Source organism: Lactuca serriola, chromosome 5, assembly GCF_051521515.1.
Source record: "Lactuca serriola cultivar US96UC23 chromosome 5, Lser_US96UC23_V15, whole genome shotgun sequence".
Classification (NCBI taxonomy): domain Eukaryota; kingdom Viridiplantae; phylum Streptophyta; class Magnoliopsida; order Asterales; family Asteraceae; genus Lactuca; species Lactuca serriola.
In genome coordinates, this window is record NC_136412.1 from 191,512,780 (window position 1) to 191,535,097 (window position 22,318).

At 35.1% G+C, this 22,318-nt stretch overlaps 3 protein-coding genes across 5 annotated transcripts; all 3 read left to right on the forward strand.

The window, feature by feature from the left end:
* The first annotated feature begins 6,826 nt into the window (after positions 1–6,826).
* Positions 6,827–11,256, forward strand: LOC145053402 (uncharacterized). 2 transcript variants are annotated; one of them, XM_079001439.1, is made up of 13 exons: positions 6,827–7,237; positions 7,701–7,875; positions 7,977–8,060; positions 8,181–8,422; positions 8,534–8,774; positions 8,869–8,948; positions 9,032–9,116; positions 9,243–9,374; positions 9,466–9,579; positions 9,664–9,711; positions 9,788–9,869; positions 9,984–10,019; positions 10,569–11,256. In XM_079001439.1, exons 1-13 carry the CDS (start codon positions 7,101–7,103, stop codon positions 10,661–10,663), a joined length of 1,551 nt encoding a protein of 516 aa, XP_078857565.1. In that variant the 5' UTR covers positions 6,827–7,100; the 3' UTR covers positions 10,664–11,256. The 2 variants fall into 2 exon arrangements, with proteins under 2 accessions (XP_078857565.1, XP_078857564.1); XM_079001438.1 differs by having other exon boundaries at positions 6,828–7,237; positions 9,785–9,869.
* Positions 11,257–12,929: 1,673 nt separating this feature from the next.
* On the forward strand, positions 12,930–14,283 carry LOC145051385 (protein phosphatase). The gene is made up of 4 exons (XM_078999396.1): positions 12,930–13,258; positions 13,369–13,453; positions 13,801–13,905; positions 14,058–14,283. Exons 1-3 carry the CDS (start codon positions 13,164–13,166, stop codon positions 13,879–13,881), a joined length of 261 nt encoding a protein of 86 aa, XP_078855522.1. The 5' UTR covers positions 12,930–13,163; the 3' UTR covers positions 13,882–13,905; positions 14,058–14,283.
* Positions 14,284–18,711: 4,428 nt separating this feature from the next.
* LOC145053403 (25S rRNA (cytosine-C(5))-methyltransferase NSUN5-like) lies at positions 18,712–21,948 on the forward strand. Of its 2 annotated transcripts, none has more exons than XM_079001440.1 (13): positions 18,712–19,077; positions 19,490–19,548; positions 19,690–19,740; positions 19,823–19,958; positions 20,049–20,137; positions 20,218–20,316; positions 20,406–20,459; positions 20,578–20,722; positions 20,831–20,892; positions 20,976–21,069; positions 21,166–21,246; positions 21,319–21,480; positions 21,590–21,948. In XM_079001440.1, the coding sequence occupies exons 1-13, from the start codon at positions 18,837–18,839 to the stop codon at positions 21,829–21,831; spliced, it is 1,515 nt and encodes a 504-aa protein (XP_078857566.1). In that variant the 5' UTR covers positions 18,712–18,836; the 3' UTR covers positions 21,832–21,948. The 2 variants fall into 2 exon arrangements, with proteins under 2 accessions (XP_078857566.1, XP_078857567.1); XM_079001441.1 differs by having other exon boundaries at positions 20,052–20,137.
* The last annotated feature ends 370 nt before the right edge of the window (positions 21,949–22,318 follow it).

Sequence of the window (22,318 nt, forward strand, 5' to 3'; positions counted from 1 at the left end):
GTACTACTTTGATGGAAGAGGTTCATCGGTCGAAATTTTCGATCCATCCGGGGGCCACGAAGATGTATTTGGATTTGAGGAAAGAGTATTGGTGGCCCTGTATGAAGAGGGACGTCGCCTGGTTTGTTGAGAGGTGCTTGACCTGCCGTAGGGTCAAGGCCGAGCACCAGAGACCGCATGGCAAGTTGCAGCCATTGGAGGTTCCCGAGTGGAAGTGGGAACAGATCACCATGGATTTCATCACCAAATTGCCGAGGACTGCCAGAGGAGTTGATGCAATTTGGGTGATTGTGGATAGGTTGACGAAGAGCGCTCACTTCCTTGCCATCAGTGAGAGTTCTTCAGCGGAGAAGTTGGCGGAGATATATGTGAGGGAAGTGGTATCTCGGCATGGGGTGCCGATCTCGATTGTTTCGGACTGTGATGTGCGTTTCATTTCTAGATTCTGGAAGAAATTTCATGAGGAGTTGGGTACTAGATTGCATTTTAGTACCGCGTATCATCCCCAGACAGACGGCCAGAGCGAGCGGACGATTCAGACGCTTGAGGACATGCTTCGAGCGTGTGTATTAGATTTCGGGGGTAGCTGGGATGCGTATTTACCCTTGGCAGAGTTTTCCTACAACAACAACCATCATTCGAGCATTGGTATGCCACCCTTTGAGCTGTTGTATGGTAGGAGGTGTCGGACCCCCATTTGTTGGGGAGAGGTTGGGCAGAGAGTGATGGGCAGTACAGAGATCGTGCTTCAGACGACAGAGCAGATTCAGCAGGTCAGACAGAGGTTATTGACCGCCCAGAGCCGACAGAAGAGTTATGCAGACAGACGCCGGTTCGAGCTTGAGTTTCAGGTCGGCGACTTCGTTCTCCTGAAGGTCTCTCCTTGGAAAGGAGTGATTCGATTCAGGAAGAGGGGCAAATTGGGGCCCCGGTATATTGGGCCATTTCGTGTGATTACGAGGGTAGGCCGGGTAGCCTATCGTTTGGAGTTGCCAGCAGAGTTGGGGCAGATCCACGACACTTTTCATGTGTCGCAATTGAGGAAGTGTATAGCCGATGAGTCGGCAGTGGTTCCATTAGAGGATATTCAGGTGGATGCGAGCCTGAATTATGCCGAGAGACCAGTGGCCATCAGAGATCGGAAGATCAAGGTTCTGAGGAACAAGGAGGTACCTCTGGTGTTGGTTCAGTGGCAACACCGGAAGGGATCGGAGATGACCTGGGAGCCGGAGCGCGAGATGCGGGAGCAGCATCCGGAGCTATTTTAAGAGCGAGACTTCGAGGGCGAAGTCTAGTTCTAGTGGGGGAGAATTGTAACAGCCCAAATTTCCAGGTATCTTTATTGTTTATGATTTTGGTGTTTTGAGAGGGGACTCGGCGAGTTGGAGCTCAGACTCGCCGAGTAGGGTCGCGATTATGGACGCGGGATTCGCCTGGACTCGGCGAGTCCAGGATATGGACTCGGCGAGTCCGCGCTGCTTAATGAAACCCTAATTTCTCGGGTTTGGGACCTATTTAAAGGGCCTTATGGCCGTCATTTGTGCTCACCAGTCCCTTGAGTGAAACCCTAATCGAGTGTGAGCATTTGGAGCAAAGTAGGAGGCCATTATTGATCTTGGAGGTGTCATTTTGCAAGGAAAGGGAAAATCAGCTAAGGGGAAAGCAAGAGGAGCCATCTTCTGAGGGGTTGGAGTCCAGAGCATCACTATTGTGGTAATACCTTCGAGCTATCCTTTTCTATGTTGATGTTTGCATTGATTTAGGGTTTATTGAACCCTTTTGTGGCTAGATCTTGTGCTCCCTTGGTCCCTTAAGCGATTTAGACCATAGATCTGGACCCTTGGAGGTCCAGAGTGTCCCTTTGCCCAAGCTTTTTGGGAATCAATGGAGGTTTTGGATTGGAATCCTTATGCCTTAGGTCAAAAATGCTACTTATGAGCCATGGGGTGTGTTATGGACACCAAGTTAGGGGCTTTACGTGATGAATCAGTCTAGGAAGGCCAGATCTATGAATTGTTGGAGCAGATCTGACCTTAGAAGCGAGTTTGAGTGATTGCATGACATGGACTCGCCGAGTCCGATGAGCAGACTCGGCGAGTAGCTTGAAGATTGCCTTGAGTTCACTCAGTGAGTGGTCCAGTCGAGTCATAGGTTGACTCAGTGAGTCAGGGTGAGTTAGAGAGGGTTGACAGGTGGACTGAGTCGAGCTGGGACTCGCCGAGTTGTTCTTGAGACTCGGCGAGTTGAGTCGGGGTGGCCCCGCGATTCTTCCAAGTGGAACTCGTCGAGTCAGGGGGAGTACTCGACGTGTAAGAAGGGAATCCTAGAGAGTTGGTGAAAACGTCTAGACTCGCCGAGTTGCCCTTGTGCACTCGCCGAGTCCGGTCAAAGTTGACCGTTGACCGTTGACCAGAGTTGACCTGTGTTGACTTCTTAGGGATAGTCAACCTTAGAGATAAAAAGTGTTAATAAGAGATGTATGATGTTATAGGGAGATTGTAGCTCGGAGGATCGAGCACGAGTGATTTCGGGATTTGCTAGCTATCGACATTCACGAGGTGAGTCTTCTCATTATATTGTACCTGGAAGGGTTTGATTGTGTGACCGGAAGGTCGGATATGATATGAGACATATGTGTTATATGTGATAAGTTAATTGTTATATGTGTTATGTATGATATGTTTAATGTGGGCCGGAAGGCATTATGATATGGGCCGAAAGGCGAATATGTTATGGGTCGGAAGGCATTGTAGTGTGGACCGAAGGGTTAGCGTGGGTAGGACCGGAAGGTTTACCCAGCAGGGACGGAAGTCCCCTGAGACACATGGACCGGAAGGTCAGGGTCTGGAAAGGCGTATGTGCGTAAGTTGTATTTTGGGGAAACTCACTAAGCGATTATGCTTACAGTTGTTGTGCATGTGTTTCAAGTACTAGCGAGGACCGTGGGAAGGCGCCGACGTGATCTGTACACACTGATAGATGATTTATGATCTTGGGATTCATATGATTTGTATTATGATATGACACGTTGAATGTTTATGCCTTGTTTTGGATGAAAATACTTCCTTTTGAAATGAAAATTTTGTTAAAAAATAAAAATAAAAATATTCCGTTGTTACATATAAACTAGTCTCTTGTCTTAAGGAAGGCTTTTAGGGTGTTTTGGCACCTAAAAATGGAGTTCATGACCCAAGAACATCCTTGGTCGTGAACTCACTTCTAGCCTTTGATTCTTAATTGTTTTGTGGTCTAAACATGTAATGGTAGCTTCTAGGTTGAGTTCCAAGGCTTGGAGGGACATTGGGCACACTTTGGCCCTTAAAAAGGAGTTTACTCCCCAAGGTGTTCTTGGGCGGTAAACTCACAGATCTTCGTGGTTTCCTATGATTTCTAGTGCATTAAGCATATAAGAAGCTTTAAAACAACACTAGATAGAAGTACCCACTTTCCGGAACGAAAGTCCGAAGATCCTTGAGAGAGAATTCGGCTTTTCTCTAGTTGGAAATGTAACTAATGAAATAATATGGTTCAGAATTCTATATATAGTCCTGGGATTTTTGGCAGAAAATATTTTATTCCCGAAATGAACTCTAATATCATAGAGTTTTGGAATAACAGTGTTGCACAAAACCCTAGTGCATCCACTCTCCTGATATCTCCTTAAGTGTAAATCCTGAAATACTCAAACTTATACCCAAAAGTATGGAAATTCTCTGTAACTGTTTTACTTCTATTGGCTGGATATGGTTTGTACAGAATGGAAATTTCGGATTGTCACAATTTTTATGTTGACCTTTTTTAAATTAACTTGTATTCTCAGGAAACCGTTGAAGAATTTAATGGATGTTTTGTTATATTTCGTTCCATCATACTTTAATTATTTTGGCATGTAATATTTAAACACAATACTCGATGTAAACAATGTATGTTGTTATATTACATGTGTGATGATGATGATGTTATGTTTCAGTTATATACTATGTGATGATACTACAAGGATGAAGTCACGCGTAAGCCCCCAGACGTTTCCGCCGTCTGGTTCGGGGGTGTGACATCATGTGATAATATTATATATACACATCTTAACACATATAGAACCATATTTGGTTCACACATTGTATATCATCAAATATACATTTATCACATATTCCGGGCAATAAGCACATAATTGACATATGTGCACCTAATTCCACATCTTCTGGGAAGGAGAACTAAACATTCCTTATGATGGGTATGGATACCTTCCCTATCACAATACGTATTAAAGTCGTGAGGGCAGCAGATCCCGTAAAAACTCTACAGTTAAGCGTACTTAGGCGATAGTAGTACCGAGATGGGTGACCCTTTAGGAAGTCCCTGTGTCAAGTGGCCCAAAGCGAACAATATTGTGATATGTGTCAGGGGGATGTTACAAATGGTATTAGAGCTGGGGAACGAGTTTATGTGTTCGACATGGATGTCAAACCCTATAAAGTGGGTAGCTACCTGCACTTGATTCCACATCGGCTGGGAAGGAGAACTAAACATTCCTTATGAGGTGTGTGGATACCTTCCTTATTACAACACATTTTAAAGCCGTAAGGGCATCATATCCCATAATAACTCTGCAGTTAAGCGTGCTTGGGCGAGAGTAGTACCGGGATGGGTGACCCCCTTAGGAAGTCCTCATGCCGAGTGACCCAAAGCGGACAATATTATGATACATGCCAGAGGGGGATGTTAGGTCGTACCTATATATTCTTGATTCCTAAGAAGACATAAACCCTTACTCTAAACGATTTACTAGGTGAGATAACTCTCCTTGATAACCATGGACTAGGATCTGTGAGGGTCGATTGGGATGGGTATGTATGAGTATAAGGTTTTATAGATATTCAAGTTCGAGATATATTTATATTGTTTGGTAAGAGTTGATTTTGCAAGCTTGATAATTACTGAATATTATCATAATAATATTTTGGGATTGAAGTCCCTATGTATCTCACCAAGTTTCCCAACTTGACCCACTCATTGTATATGCATCACATGTAGCGGTGGACTGCTGAAGACCTTAATAGGATTTTGAGTGAATGAGGAGAATACCTGTAAAGGTATTCAGGACCGTTAGGTTGTTACGTTGTAATGTATGTTATGTATCGTTTACGACATCCTTAGAATTTTATTATTTGAGACAATCATTTGTACTCAAAATATTTAATGTACTGGGAATTTCCGCAATAAAAATATTATAATTTTTGAAAGCATAATTTTTTTGGTTATGAAAGACAAAGATGTCATAAATATCACGCGTCTTAATCATGATCACATTGAGAGCTTCCATTGATATAAGGAAAAAAAAGGAGACAAAAGATCTCATTGTCTAACCCCTTTATTTATCGAGAATTCACTAATCGGGGAACCATTTACTAGAAACGATGTTCTAGATGATTGCAAGCAACCATAAATCCAAACCCTCCAAAGTGTCGGGAAACCCAATTGCTCCATGATGGAGTCAAGGAAGTTCCAAGTTCTAATTCACCGAATCAAAAGCCTTAGTGAAATACACTTTCAATAATAACATGTCCATGTTATTCCTTCTTAACCAGGAAACGACTTCATTAATTTATAAGGGGCCCATTAAGGATATTCCTATCTATAATGAAACCCGATTAGACCTCCCCCACCATTGAACCGATAATCATTTTAAGTCGATTGGCTAACACTTTAGGAATTACTTTATAAATACATCCAATTAAGTTTAGTTTGACAATAACCGCCATGAGAGAGTAGGTCATTGACCTTAGGGAAAGGTAGGATAAAAGAAGAATTACAACAAAGATTTTGGAACCGAAAACATGGAAAAAATTTCAAGGTTTGATTCAAAAATTGTCCAAAATGATTTTTTGAACTTGAAAGAAAACCCATAGGGTCGAAGGTTCAATCGTTTTCATTCTCATAGCTTCAAATAACCAATTTTATTTCAGACAACAATAAAGGTTCTGTGAAAGACAAGACAACTTCAATCAATTTTATTTATATTTTTATCTTTCAAATAGTTCATTAAAAATATAGGACTGTGATTCAAAAAATGTCCAAAATGATTTTATGAACTTGAAAGAAAACCTATAAGATCAAAGTTTAACCATTTTCATAGCTTCAAATAACCAATTTTATTTCCGACAACGTTAAAGGTTCCGTGGAAGACAATACGAGTTCAACCAATTAAAATTGATATTTTTATCTTTCAAATAGTTCATTAAAATATAGGATAAAAAATAATAATTTATGTGTCAATTACTTAACAGTCTTCCATGTCTTAAAAACAAACGTTAATCACAAACAACAATACATGAAAACAAAGAGAGATGGAGGGGTAAAAGCTCAATTAGCCATGATGTGACACATGGTGCTTGGACAATGACCAAGTACTCAATATCTTTGATTTTGGTCAAAATAGTTTGTGACTTATGGAGAATACTGTTCCGAAAAACATTTTTAATACACATAAATGCTACAAGCCTACAATGTAGACCTTTTTTTTTTTAATCATTTTAACTTCAGTTTAGAAGGAGAAACACAATTTGTTTCAAATTAGTTCACTTACAATGTAATTATTCCAAAACTTTAAATTATAATAACTTCAACATATTACTACTTATATTTAAGAATATATTTTTAAGTTTTAACTTATATATAACACAAATTTAATAAAAAAATATAAATACATTAACACATTTTTTGTTAGATTGGTATTTTATGCATGGACCATTTCAAAGAAGAAAAGAAACATGGTGGCACTTGACTGTTTTATATTGTGGCGTCAAAGAAGACAAGAAAGAGAAACCCAATATCGAGATTGGACAGATCAACCCAGCTGTCATACAAATAGCCGATCTAGTTTATGGGGTTTTCATATGCCCCTTTACACCAGATTAAAACCCTACCTATCATCATCGACATACATATTACATACACATACATACTACAGGTTACTTGGTGACTTGATGCTGATGAGGTAAACCAGAAAGGGGCTCCGGAGGTTTCCATTTTACCTCTAATCTTCTTATTTCCATATAATTATATATAAAAAAACCCCTAGATTCAGATTAACTGTGTGAAAAATGGAGGAGGGGGTGAAAGGGGGAGACGATGAGATTCTGGGGTCAAGCTTGACCATGGAGAAAGTGGCTGCTGCTAAGCAATTCATAGAGAATCACTACAAAACCCAGATGAAAAACATTCAGGAACGCAAAGAAAGGTATTCATAAAAGCAAATTTTGTGTGAATTGAAACCGTGATTCTTACTCACTCCATGGGATTCCCGTGTCCTGCATTTGTTTTTCATTTTATGTTTAAATTGGCGAATCTCGAATCGGAGTACTTTGGGGTTCTCTCTGAGGCTAGGTTTAGTACAGTCTTGTCTCCTGCATTTATTATGCTCTGAGATCTACGCTTGGTTGCTGAAAAACCGGTGGGAATTGAATCCAGTTTACTTCATCTGTATTAAGTAACTGAATTGATTAGATTGGAGTTTCATTTAGTTGTGGGTTCGATGCATGCCATTGATTTAGTTATGTTCTTCAATTCTCGATTTGAACTTACTTTATCAGGCTGATTATTGTTTGTAAATGCTAGTACGATACTTAATTGGCATCACAAACATCATTTTTGAGTTTTGAGAGACAACAATATCAACTTTGACATGCACTTTTCCATTGCAGGCGATGGATCTTAGAGAGGAAGTTGGCTTCTTCAGACGTGCCTAAAGAAGAACAGATTAATCTGATTAAGGATTTAGAGAGAAAGGAAACAGAGTTCATGCGACTTAAAAGGAACAAAATATGTGTTGATGATTTTGAACTTTTGACAATCATTGGGAGAGGAGCTTTTGGCGAGGTAATAGTAATACTCATATCATCAATCACAATTCCTTTATCTGTATTTCCCTTCTTATTGTCTGCAATTCCTTTATCACTTTTATCTATCTTTCATTACAGGTACGATTATGTCGCGAGAAAAAATCTGGCAACATCTATGCAATGAAAAAACTGAAGAAATCAGAAATGCTTGTTAGAGGACAGGTATATATATATGTGTGTGTCTTTAATGAGGGAAGTGTTTCTTTTTGACTTGATACAAAAAGTGAGGAAAACATTCTTTCCCTATTAAGTCCTAACTTTTTACAAATTTACCCTCAACAGGTGGAACATGTAAGGGCTGAGAGAAACCTGCTTGCTGAAGTGGCAAGTCACTGCATAGTAAAATTATATTACTCATTTCAAGACACTGAGTATTTGTATCTGATTATGGAATATCTTCCTGGAGGTGACATGATGACTTTATTAATGAGAGAAGACACACTGAAAGAAAATGTTGCTAAGTTTTACATAGCTCAAAGTGTCATGGCCATAGAGTCCATTCACAAACATAACTACATTCACAGGTTCGTATAAAGATAATAATAATGATATATTTTTTCTTTATTGTTGTTATTAATATTAAGTATTAAGATAAGATGTTTGATGTGAGTTTTTTTTTTTTGATTGTTGTTCAGAGATATAAAACCAGACAACCTTCTTCTAGACAAAAACGGACACATGAAGCTTTCAGATTTTGGGCTGTGTAAGCCTCTTGATTGTAGGACATTGTCTACATTGAATGAAAATGAAGCCATGAGTGATGAAAATATAAGAGAACCAATGGATGTTGATGGTTTTCCTGATGCTGTGAATGGACATAGATGGAAGAGTGCTCATGAACAGCTTCAACATTGGCAGATGAACAGAAGAAAACTGGTATGTTACTGTTTTATGAGTTATTGAAGGTTATTATTATTGTTTGTTTTAGATGATTAATTAATTTGATCTTTTTGGTTTTATGTGAGAGAAGGCGTTTTCAACAGTGGGGACACCGGACTATATTGCCCCTGAAGTGTTGTTGAAGAAAGGATATGGGATGGAGTGTGACTGGTTAGTGTTGTATTACTATTTGCTGATGCTGAGGATATTTTTGTCATTTTCTTTTATTTCACTAAGTTTTACTATTAATGCAGGTGGTCACTAGGTGCAATTATGTATGAGATGCTTGTTGGATATCCTCCATTTTACTCTGATGATCCAATAACTACATGTAGGAAGGTATAACATGCTGCAATTGATTGTTATTTTTTATTTTTTATTTTTTATTTTCCAGTTTCAAATACTATGAAAATAAATTCTGTATATTTTGTTACAACTTTTTTGCCTTTATCTGTTGAATTACAGATTGTTCATTGGAGGAATCATCTTAGATTTCCAGAAGATACAATGTTGTCACCAGAAGCAAAGGATCTCATCTACAGGTTGCTTTGTGATGTGGAACATAGGTTGGGGACAGGTGGGCCCGACCAAATAAAGGTATGCTAATTGCTACACATAATGTCATATAAAAAAAACCTAATTTTGATTTTATACAAAACTTATTTAATTTAAATTCATTTTCTCTCAGTCTCACCCATGGTTCAAGGATGTTGTGTGGGATCAATTATATGAAATGGAGGCAGCCTTTAAACCTGAAGTCAATGGGGAGCTTGACACCCAAAATTTTATGAAATTTGATGAGGTGTCCATCTATCTATCTATCTATCTATCTATACATATAAAGTAATTTAACTATAAATAAAAGTGAACTTTTTTTTTTTAACAGTTGAATCCTCCAACTTCTGGAAGAACCAGTTCAGGCCCCTCGAGGAAGGTGTGTATAACTTTTATTGATGCATGATAAGCTTGTTTGAAAGATACTTATATTCTATTATATTATTATACAGCAGCAATTAAATCCCAAGGACTTGAATTTTGTGGGCTACACGTACAAGAACTTTGATGCGGTAAAAGCACTGCGTGATAATCCTGGTGAGTTTTTATGTGGGCAAAATGACTGAAAGGCCCTTGCATTTTTTTAAGAATTTACATGAGATGCAAAGAACGACTTTGGTATCTTACTAATTCTTGTTTAACTTTGACTAGATCTCATGCGGAGTGCATCCAGTGATTCCTTATATGGTTAGCAATTTCCTACTTTATAATTAAAAACTCAAATTCTTTATTTTTATTCCCAAAAGGAGCGTGGCCTTGTATTGTGTTTGGCATGCATTGGATTGTGACACTGACCGATTTTGATAGGACACAAATTGTAATTTTTTTTGTAAAGGTGGGCTCTCGATCTCTCGTTTGTGAAAAAAAAAGACATAAATGCCCTCCTCATCCTCATAATTATCATAAGTAGCCCTAGAAAGGCTGTCGAGTCCCATCCCATTCTCATGCAACAAGCGCAGCCTTATGGCTGCGTTTGTTATAGGTTACAATATTGGATGGGACTGGGACTGACAAACTTTCTAGGGCTATTTCTGATAATTACGAGAATAAGGAGGGCATTTATGTCTTTTTTTTTCACAAACAAGAGATCGAGAGCCGACCTTTATAAAAAAAATTACAATTTGTGTCCTATCGACATCGGTCACAGTCACAATCCAGTGCATGCCAAACACAATACAAGGAACGGAAACGGGCCGTTGATAGTAAGATGTGTTTATTAAATGTGGCAACAAACAGCTGGGGAACTGAAGATGGATTATACAACAAAAGGGACAGCGGAAGAAAGCGACATACAGATGATCACATCAGCGGGCGATGTAATGTATCCATAATTAATAGCTACTATGGGAGGGATTAAAAGGCATAACCTATTGTTGTGTGTTATAATCAATCAATCAATCAATCAGGTTGCTGTTGCCCCTCATTAATGGCAACCCAACCCAACCCCGATCCCCTCCCATTTGGCAGCCAATTAAAAGGCCTCCTCTGCCTCTTTCCATGAACTGATTCTACCAAATCCAGTGTAACCCACCCAACTCTACTGCCCCTCAAATCTATCTTTTTGAGGGCAGTAGTATTAATTAAATGGGTGGCATTGGTTGGTGTAAAAAATAAGATAAGATAATAATTAATGTAAGTGTAATTGTACAGTAGTAGTGTATAATCACTAAAAACCCCAAGTGAGTGAGAGGGACTGGAGGGGATTGAAAGTATTAGGGCTGGGGACTGGGGGTAGTAAAGTAAAATGCCGTCTGTATGTCTGTCTGTGTGTTTTGGTTTGCCCAGGTTGACAAGTATAAAACTTGTCTTCTCTTGTGGCAGTTTCTAGAATATTTTATTTTATTTTTCTGACTTTTATTTTTTTTCTTGTGTCATGTGTGTGAGCTTTTCTTTTATTGGAAGAATGGATTTTATTTTAGTATAAGTTCATGTATGTCACTTATTGCTTTCCTTTATCCTAAATTAGTGCTGTGTGAAACTGCGAAACGTCTACCCTAGTATTTTAACATGCTTATAAAAAGGGAGACCCAAAACAAAATAGGGTCAAATATTTCTCACATTTTGCCTATTTACCAATCAAATTGTTTGTTAGATGAATATGTAATCACTTTTGGTGGATTGCCACAACATATAATTTTATAATCGGACCAGGTTATGTGATGACATGACATTGGATACACACGTGTTTAACTGTTTATCAAACTTTTGTTTTTCATTAAGTTTATGTAATAATATTGTACTTTTACTAATTTAAGTAACCTGTTATAATTAAAATGTTGCATGTTTCTATTATAAAAAAAATATATGTACATTGATGAATCAATTTAATTCAAAGTTTTAAAAAATAATAAGATGTAATAAATAATAATATAAAGCGATATACATAAATAAAAATTGTTATATTTTGGTACTTTTTTTTTTTTTTTTTTTTGTGGTTGTAACAACTTTATTTTATTTTGGTCAATAAAAATCATATTTAAAAAAAATCCACTGCAACAACTATAATCTCAATTTTTCAGTTCAAAATCGTTTCTTAATAACCTATATGAAATGATATGTATTTAAACTCATATTTAGCTTTTTGAAATGCCTATTATTTATATAATATTATTTAAACTCATATTTAGCTTTTTGAAATGCCTATTATTTATATAATATTAGGTGTGAAACTCATGTATTACATGTGTTTATTTAATATATATATATATATATATATATATATATATATATATATATATATATATATGAAATTTTAACAATTTGAAAAGTTTGAATTTATAAGAATAATGAAAAAAAAATTAAATTATTAAAATTAATGAGGCTTTAATATATTGAATACATTGTATATATAAATCATTTCTAATAAATACCTTATATATATATATATATATATATATATATATATATATATATATATATATATTATTTTACATATTAAATATAAAATTTTAATTTAATAAAATGAAAAATACAATAAAATGACAAGTGTAAAATAGAAAATTCTAAAATTCTAAAAAATGTTATTTGTTCAAATGAAGGAGAAGAAGACACGTGACAAAAAAAACTTTATTTATTAAGGAGGATGTATATAACCTGGTAAGAAAACAAGATGTTATTTCATTGTTATGAGAAGTCATGGTAAGAAAACAAAATGTTATTTCATGTTATGTTTTGTTATTTTTAGCAACGAAAATCTACTATAATAAATGGAGATTTTTTGCCACATATCCTCTTCTCATTCATTTGGACACATGACATTTTCTAGAATTTTTAAATTTTCTATTTTCCACTTGTTATTTTATTGTATTTTTTATTTTATTAAATTAAAATTTCATATTTAATATGTAAGGTAATATATATGTAAAGTATTTATTAGAAATAATTTATATATATGTAATGTATTCAATACATTAAAGCCTTACTAATTTTAATAATTTAAATTTTTTCTCATTTTTATTATAATATCAAACTTTTTTCAAATTGTTAAAATTTCATATTTAATTTTTTTTAATTAAACACATGTAATACATGAGTCTCATATAATATATACAAACTTTCTCTAAAAGTAGATGACTTTCATCAATTCATGATATATAAAATGTAGTGATTAAATTAAAAAAAAAAAGTATTTTTATATGTATAATGTACGTATCTAACAAAAAAAATAATACCTTCTAACACCAATTCGAGCAATGAAGCAATGCGCCTGAATTTGCTCCCCAAACCGCCTCCAGTCCACTCCCGCCGTCCCTTGGCCATATATGTGATGTTGGGCCCTCAATTTGTTTTTCCATTCTATTCTCTCAGATTTGATTATCAAAAAGGCTTTACATGGGATTCATAAGGGACAAACGGAATTCATCTTCTTCAACGACGACTTCTCCTTGTGCCGATCTCAGAGCTGCGTATAATAATTGCTTCAACAAGTGAGTCTACGATGAATTCTTAACCAGAAAACCCTTTGATTTTTGTATATATGGGTTTCAGTATGAAAAACCCTCATTAACATCTGTATTTTCATGTGTATACATTACAGGTGGTATTCTGACAAGTTCTTGAAGGGACATTGGGATAAAGAAGAATGTGTTTCCGAGTGGGACAAGTACAGAGATTGTTTATCTGTAAGCTCATGTTAATCTGTTTCCTATCGTCATTTACCTAATATTAATCAACAATATCCAAAATGAAACACAAGTTTAATGCCATCATTGTATACTTGATCTTCGTTTGACCTAGGGTGTTTGGGGAAATTTTGTTTAGTCAATTTCATCGTATTTCTGGCTATATCTAGTTTGATATGAATCAATGAACACTCCAGGAAGAAGTAATAATCTGAGGTTCTGGATCAAACATGGCTCTTCCTACATCTACAACAGAAATTTATGCAAGATTGTATTTTATATTCATAGCAAGTAATTTGAAGCATGCCATTAGCCCTAGTTTTTATTTTTGTAATCCTTCTTTTCAGAAACATCTGGAAGACAAGAATTTGAGTCGCTTTCTGGAAGCTGAAGGAGTGAAGAGAATACCTGCTCCTATTGCTAAATGATTCATACTTGTTTTTATATGATTGGTAATTTGCTACATCTTTCAAATGTTTATTGAAGTTTCTTTTGTATTTTATTTAGTATTACTTTTTTGTAGAAAACAGTCATTTGTGCTCACATTTGGGCTTTTGATGTACTTGTATTTTCTGTAAAAATGATGAATTTAATAAATCTGCAGGTATGACAAAATGCTGACTGACTGGATCTTAGAAACCATCTTTTTGTCCAAAAACTGAATGTGTTCTTACATTTAATGGTGCTTATGCTTCTCATGGATCTTAGGTTGTGTTTGATAAGCAGGACATGTGACACTGATAGAAAATGTTATACTGTTTTTGGCCTGAGATTGAGACTCATTTTGGTGCAAATATAAAATTTCATAATTGTTAGGATTCCTTTTTAGACTGATTTTGTTGTGATCATTAACAAAAGTTGTCGATTGATATCTAAGGAGCTTGTTTGTAGTATGAAGTATGTGAGGTGTTGAAAAGCCTACAAAACTTTTGATTGAACAATTTAAAAGATCATCTAGATGTTTTGCTTTTTTTTTTTTTTAAGAAAATAACATCAGAAATTTAAGATTAGTTTTTAAAGACAAGAGCATTCACCATGGCTCTTGCTTAATTTGATCCTAAAATTAAGTAATGGTTTTAGAAATTGTTATAATAAGGGGGAGTTTGGTTTGTGGAATATTATGGAGGTAGTAGAATTTGTCAAAGGAATTGGAATTTATCATAGGATTTGGAAAGTAAATTATGTAGTATGACTAAAATACATTTTTATTAATTTTTTGTAAATTAGTATCATTTTTAATAAAAATGATAGAACTTTTATTTAATTAAAATTTCATTTATTAAACTCTTATCCACTCAAACATTATGTTGTTTTTTTTTTTTTTTGAATTTGCACTTAGTATATGATGAGAAAAGATAGCTTCACAAATCGAAAAGATTTAATTGCATTTGATAAAATAAACAATTAATAGGTATATAGCTATGGGCTAGGTCCAGTGTCACTTACGCCTTCTTCCCGAGTTCCACTTAAGGAGAAAAATGAGAGGATACGGAGGGAAAGTGAGGGGTGTCGAAGGAAAATCGTGTTCCCGAGTTTCATTAATGGAAAGAAAGTGAGGGGAGAGAGAATTTTAGAGTCATATTTTCCTTCCAAATTTTCCTCCCAAATTGGGCGGATTTGAGAAGAAAGTGAGGGGAAGGAAAATTTTAAGTTTATTTTCTTTTTCCTCCTAATTTGGGAACACAAAAATTAAAAATTTTCCTTTCCTTTCCTTTCATTTTTTTTTCGAATTTGGGAACATAGAATAGTGAAAATTTTCCTTCACCTCCCTTTCTTTCTGTCAAAATTTTCTTCCCTTTCCTTTAATGAATTTACATAAAAACTCGGGAACAAGGCGTTAGTCCGGAGTTGGGTGCATATTTGACGAGTTAAAGAAAGGATATTATATATATATATATATATATATATATATGTGTGTGTGTGTGTGTGTGTGTGTCTAAATACATGTGCGTGAGTATACGTGTGGGGGTAGGTGGGTATAGAGTTTAATGGGTGTAAGTGTAGGGGTGAGTTAGGGTTGGATGTAGAGGTGGGCATCAATATTATTGTGTATGTATAGGTGGAGTGAGGCGGGTGGGACGGATGTGTGTGTGGGGGTGGGGGCTGATGGGGGCGTAAGCATGCTTATTGGTGTGGATGTAGGGGTGATGTGTGTTTAGATATGAATGTGGATGTGGATGTAAGTGCAAGTGAGGGGGTATGGGTGGGCATATACTAATAGGTGTATGTGTATCAATGTTAAGAATAAATTATTCACAAGATCAAAATAATTGTAAGAAAATATTGAATAACTTAATATTTTTCATAATTAAATCAAACCATCTAACCGTAGATAACATTTACATTATATCAAATAGCTTAATCATGACCTAACCGAGGTTATCCGGAGTTGAGCAAAGGTAGATGTCGAAGAGGCTTCTGTTGTTAAGTTTCTCAGCCGGTTCTAGGAAAGGAGAAATGTGACCGTGACCTAACCATGGGAACATTAAAAACATTTGCCCTTTTCCATGTCTGCTCATTGCCATCATCATTTTGTGATCTAAAAGCTTATGATATCTATAAGATGGTTGTTTTGGAGGTTGACTTGTTGCGGAAAAGAAGGTGGCATTATGTAGACAATTTGTTATTATGAAAAACTGCTTAAAATACATATAAGGGAAATCCATTTAGAAAGTTGAATGCGGTGTTTATTTACATGCATGATTCTGTTGAGATATATTTTGATTGGTTTTCTATCATAATAAAATTGTGATAAAGAATAAGACAAGTTATTTACGTTAAACGGTTTAATTTAATTATGGGAAATGTCTCAACTATGTTATTTGATATATAGTAAAGATTATTCATAGTTAGACGGTTTGATTTAGTTATAAAAAATATCTTATTCTTGTGAATAATTTATTCTTAACACTGATACATATCAATGATTTTCAACACCATTTTCAACTTCCACGAAGTGTAAAAACCTTCTAAAATTTCAAACTTATCTATTTTAATTTACAGTTCTTTATCGCTCTTTTGCCTGAGCATCTTAATCATTGGTTGCTTACCTGAAATAAAATTAAATTATTTTGGTTAATCTAAAAGAAGCCTTGGAAATGGAAATGAAGTACCCTTATGTTTGGGCCACCAAACGTTTGTTAAAATGCTAAGGAGAGAAATTCATTTGTTACATTCCTATAATACTTCTAGATTACAAGACCGATATTATGTTGTAGGTGGTCACCGAAGATAATGGAATTGTTGGTGGCCTCTGGAGTGGGGAACAGATGATGGCTAACGATGTCTTTTTGATGAATTGATTATGGTGGGAATTGAAAAATGTATGGGTATGTCCCTTTTTTCATTAAATTATCATAAAAATCATTATGTAAAAAACAAAAATTATATATATATATATATATATATATATATATATATATATAGGCTAAGATAATCATTTAAAGTTTGATAGGGACTCCCAATCTAGCTAGGCTAAGGACATAAAGACAAAACTGCAAATTTGGTTCTTGTGGTTTGCAAAACTCTTTGGATAAGGTCCAAAAAGTTTCTGACTTGCACAGAAGTTCAAAAATCAAGGTTTTTCTAGGTTTTTGGTCCAAAAAAACATGAAAAGACGGTTATGCCATTTTTATTTTCCTCTTTGTATTTTTATAATTATTAAAATACTATTTTAATTTAAAAATAAAAAAAGAAAGTATTTATCCACCCCGCCACTTACCTCCACCTTACACACACACCCCCCTCTCCCCCCCCCCCCCCCCCCCCGAAGAACTTCTCATCCCAATCTTGTCTTCGATTGGCAACCATGAAAACCTCCAAGACTTGATTTTTAAACTCCATCAAACTCATCGGAAAAATTCCCAGGTGAGCTTGGGAGCTGCCAGAGTCTTAAGACTCTTTACTTGTTCGACAACAGACTTGTCGGAGTAAACAACTACCTCGCCGAAGGAAACAACGGCCTCGTCGGAGTCTGGTTCAACATCCTAATTTCACCATCACCACTACCACCCCCTCTTTATGCCCATCGTCGGTAGAACCCTCTACCCCTCACACACTCACACACATGATGAAAGAAGCACATCAACTTGCTCCTTGTTCATCCACAGTTCCCAATTAATATGCAACAACTCATCTTTCTCCTGCTCATCTTACCTTCCCAATTTCAAGATCAATTCCATCTCCCCAGGCTAGAGTACAAAGAACAAACCCGATTTCCCAAACCCTAGATGATAATACGATCGAATCCAGCATCAGAACTCTTGTAACTCGCTTTAATCTGATTGTCTTAGGGTTGAAGTTTGAAATCAAATATGTTCAAGAGTTCTTTGTCTACAGGTTTGTCATTTTCTTCTTCTAAGTAATCAGAATGATACTTATAACAATACTTTTCAGAAATCTTGAAACTCTGACGTGTTTTCAGGGAAGTAGTTTCTGATTTTGCGATTTTTATGGTTTGTTCCGATTTTTAAGATTTTCTCCATTGAAGTGTTCTTGGGTATTTTTCTAGATCTCAGTTGATTCCGTGTTCGGATGATATTTGTGTTGGATTGTTGTGGGTTAAATATGTTAAATGATTTTTTGATTAAATTAGTATGTTGAATAATTCTGTTTCTGATTTGAGATGAAGTTTTGAGGGAGCATCGATATTAATTTGGAAAGACTGGAGCTATTTTATTTTATAGTAATCAATGTTTAGGCTTCATTTTTATTATGGATTTTGTGATGGGTTGATGTTGGTATGTGTTCGAGTTCCTTGTGTGTGTGTTTGGAGTTGCAGGTGTGTTTATGTTTAGAGAAAGAGATAGATAAACAGTGTGTGTGTGTGAGAGAGAGAGAGAGAGAGTAGGAGGAGAAGGAGTAGGAGGAGGAGAAGGAGGAGGAAGAGAGAGAATAAGGGAGGGCTACGGTGAGGTGGGTAGAGAGAGAGATGAGGTGAGTCAACTTAATTCCTTTTTTGCATTAATATTTATAAAATAAAAATATAAAAAGTACAAAAAAGAAATGTAAATGACAAAACAGTCAATTCAAGTGTCCTATGGACCAAAAATACAAAAATTTCCTAAGTTAATGACTAAAAACCCAAAAAAAAACCTTGATTTTGAACCTTCTGTGCAAGTCAGAAACTTTTTGGACCTTACCAAAGATTTTTGCAAACCACAAGGACCAAATTTGTAGTTTTGTCTACAATATATGCAATTTAAAAAATCATTGGACTATATCCAAAGAAATCAACAAAGCAAAGGGACTATCTTTGCAGTTTTGTCCATTCCTTTTCAGCTCAAAACTGTGAACCTAAAAACAATCCGACACCAAAGGGAAGCATTATTTCTCAGGTTTCAACACCAGTCTCCTTCCTGTGCTAGAAGAGTGAAGTGAACCCATGGTATATAAGAAGGTGATGGACCCTGTAAAACCGGCGGCGAAGGAGTCTAAGAGCCGGCGGCTGACTAACATCGAGCGTTCTTCATACTTCGCACGCCGAGAGGCGGCTAAGGTCTTGAAAAGCGTATTGCAAGGAGACGCTAATCGTAGAGCCGTTGGTTCCATTAAAACCCTCGTTTATAGTCCCTCCATAAGGAACAAGAAAGCCACATTTGCTTTAGTCTGCCAAACCCTAAAATGTGAGTTTCAATCTGCTCTCTTCTCTTAAGCACTTATAATTGAATTCTATTTTCTATTTTGCCACAAACGATAAAAAACGAAAAAAGTCTTGTGATTTGTGAATGTATATCGTCGGACAACAAAGTTAAGTTTATGCTAATTGATCGTTTTTGCAAATGGAAATAGCTTTTCTACACTGCTTTCATTACTTGTTTTAGTCTGCTAAACCCAAAATATTGCTAGTGTTCATAAACATTAGAATTCAAAACGAAGTTAGTTTCCATATTTTTCAATTAACAATTTAACACTAAGTGAAAGTTCCAAATTAGAAATCGAAACGAAATTGGTTTCCTGACATTGCAAAAAACACTAGTTGTTTAATGATTTTTTCTAATTTCATATTGATTTCATCTCTTGTTTCTCTATTCACAGATCTTCCAATCATCAAGGATGTATTGGAGATTGCTAATGTATTAAACAGCAAATGGAAGGTAAGTAATACCTCAAAAAACATATTTGATACCTGATCTTCATTCCATACTCACCATATATATTCGAATGTTATTATTTTTTTTAATCTCTCGTTACTATTTATTTGAAATTTATTGCTTCTGTTATTCGTTTTGTAACAGAGGCAAGTGGAATTAATGTACATAATCACCTATGACATTCTTTTCGGACAGGTATCTTCACTTTCTTGGATGCCACATTATATAATATTTTCTTTAAATTAATCATATACATAATTTTAACATTTCTTCATAGGATTCATCTCTAACAGGAGATCCAGAAAAGTACCTTATTTTGAGGAAAAGTCAACTACAGTCAGCTCTTGCAAAGATCTTATTAAAGAAGGGAGCAAAACGTATAGAAGATTTAATGTCCCAATATAAGATTCCTGGTTTGTTCTACCAATAACAATCCACTTTATTATTTATAACTTACACAACTATATTTATTAAACGAGATCTATGATTTATCATTTATGTAGCAGATGTTAAAAAACCTCGCTATGTTCGTGTCAATACTCTGAAATTGGATGTTGAAACTGCTGTGTCTGAATTAAGCAAAGATAATATGGTAACATTAATATACATTATGGTACCCTATTTAATTTATCTTTTTTATTTTTCTGATTTTAGTTATAATAATCTTTATAGGTGGAGAAGGATGACATGATTCCTGATTTATTAGTGCTTCCACCAGCTACTGATTTGCACAATCATCCTTTGGTCACAAACGGAAGTGTATTTATGCAAGTAAGATTTAGTAATTTTTTTCATTTTGGTTTATTTTATTTCATTATCTTCTTCATCCATAATTACATTAATATAATTTCTTTTTTTAGGGTAAGGCAAGCTCCATGGTGGCAGTTGCCCTTGCGCCTAAACCAGGGTGGGAGGTTCGTTAATCTTTAGTTATATATATAATTAATATTTTGGGTGTTTATTTTTAATTTGATTAATACGTAAATGTTTGACTTTTTATTTTTTTATTTTTTTATTTTTTTATTTTTTAAGGTTATTGATGCATGTGCAGCTCCTGGAAATAAAACTGTACACCTTGCTGCTGTTATGAAAGGTGAAGGGAAAATTATTGCTTGTGAACTTAATAAAGATAGAGTTAAGAGATTGGAACACACCACAAACTTGGCGGGGGCCACCAGTATCCTTACACTTTTTTTTTTTTTTTTGACTAACTGCTGTATGGATAAAATAAATAAATAAATGTTTTAATAATATTTGAGAAAAATAGACTTGACATGATTTATAGATGTGGAAGTTTTGCACGAGAATTTCTTGAACTTGAATCCTGAAGATGAATTGTATTCTAAGGTAAGTTTTTACTTATTTTGAGAATGATTTGAAAATCTGATTTTCTATTTTTGGATTATCTGATTTTTATTGGCTGCTTTTAGGTCCGTGCTATATTGTTAGACCCTTCATGTTCTGGATCTGGAACAGTTGCTGATAGATTGGATTATCTGCTTCCATCACATTCACATACCTCAAGTAAATTGCTAAAAATATATCTTAGAACTAAATTTATTTTATTTTTTGTTTTTGATTAAATTTATATGTTTTTTTTGATCTTTTTATGTTTGGAAGGTGATGGTAATGGTGGTGATGTGGGCCGGCTGCTCAAACTTGCTGCTTTCCAGGAGAAGGCATTAATTCATGCATTGTCTTGTAAGTTTGTTGTTGTAGTGAAAAGACCGAAATACCCTTTTTTGGTTTTGTAATATTTTTTTATGTGTTTAGTTCCAGGAGTTGAGAGAGTAGTCTACAGCACATGTTCTGTTCACCAAATTGAGAATGAAGATGTGATAAAATCAGTGTTGCCTTTTGCTGCATCTTTGGGTTTCCACCTGGCAACTCCATTTCCACAGTGGGCCCGCAGAGGTCTGCCAGTTGTCGAAGGATGTAAGGCCATGTTCTCTTATTTTTTTTAATTTTTTTAAATATAAATGAGGACAAATTTATAAAAAGTTAGGACTTGCGTATAACATTAACACCCCTCTGTAATTTTCAGCACAACATCTGCTTCGAACTGATCCTGTGGAGGATAAAGAGGGGTTCTTCATCGCGTTATTTACAAGGAATGCCACTCGTTCTCCTGAAAGCCCTCAGAAAGTTGAGAGGGGTAGTTTGGAGAATTTGAAACAGGAAGCTGTTGGGAAATGTGATTGCCACAAAAAGTTTTTAAGGGTTCTACCATTTACCAGAATTTCAAGATTGTATCTACATAGAAATTTAGTGATGCATGGAAGGTGATTCTCAATTTTATTTATGACACAATTTTGTATCATTTTGACATAAATTTGTTTTTGGTTTCTAGTTTTTTTGAACACTTCAATAACTTGGGTTGAAAGGAGAGACTCGTTTGTTGTTTATCGTTTTCTCTATATATTTATAAGTTTGTTTTTGCTTTTTAGAGGCTAATCATTTTCTCCATATTTATTAGGCCGTGTTTGATATTGAGTTTGGAAATAAAAAAAACATTTTTTGGTAAAAATGTTTATTAGTTTATGCAGTTTAAAATAAAGTATTTAAAAATGTGTTTAAATTTATTTATACGGTGAACTGATTAACATTTTTTTGAAATGTTTTGGCAAAAACTGTTTATATACATAAAATGATAAAAAAAAAACATTTTTATATATTACTTTTAGGCACCACATTGATGATAAAACACCATAGGTTTAAATTCTTGTATCAATCTCATAGCATGAAAAACAATTTTTTCTAATGGATTAGTTTT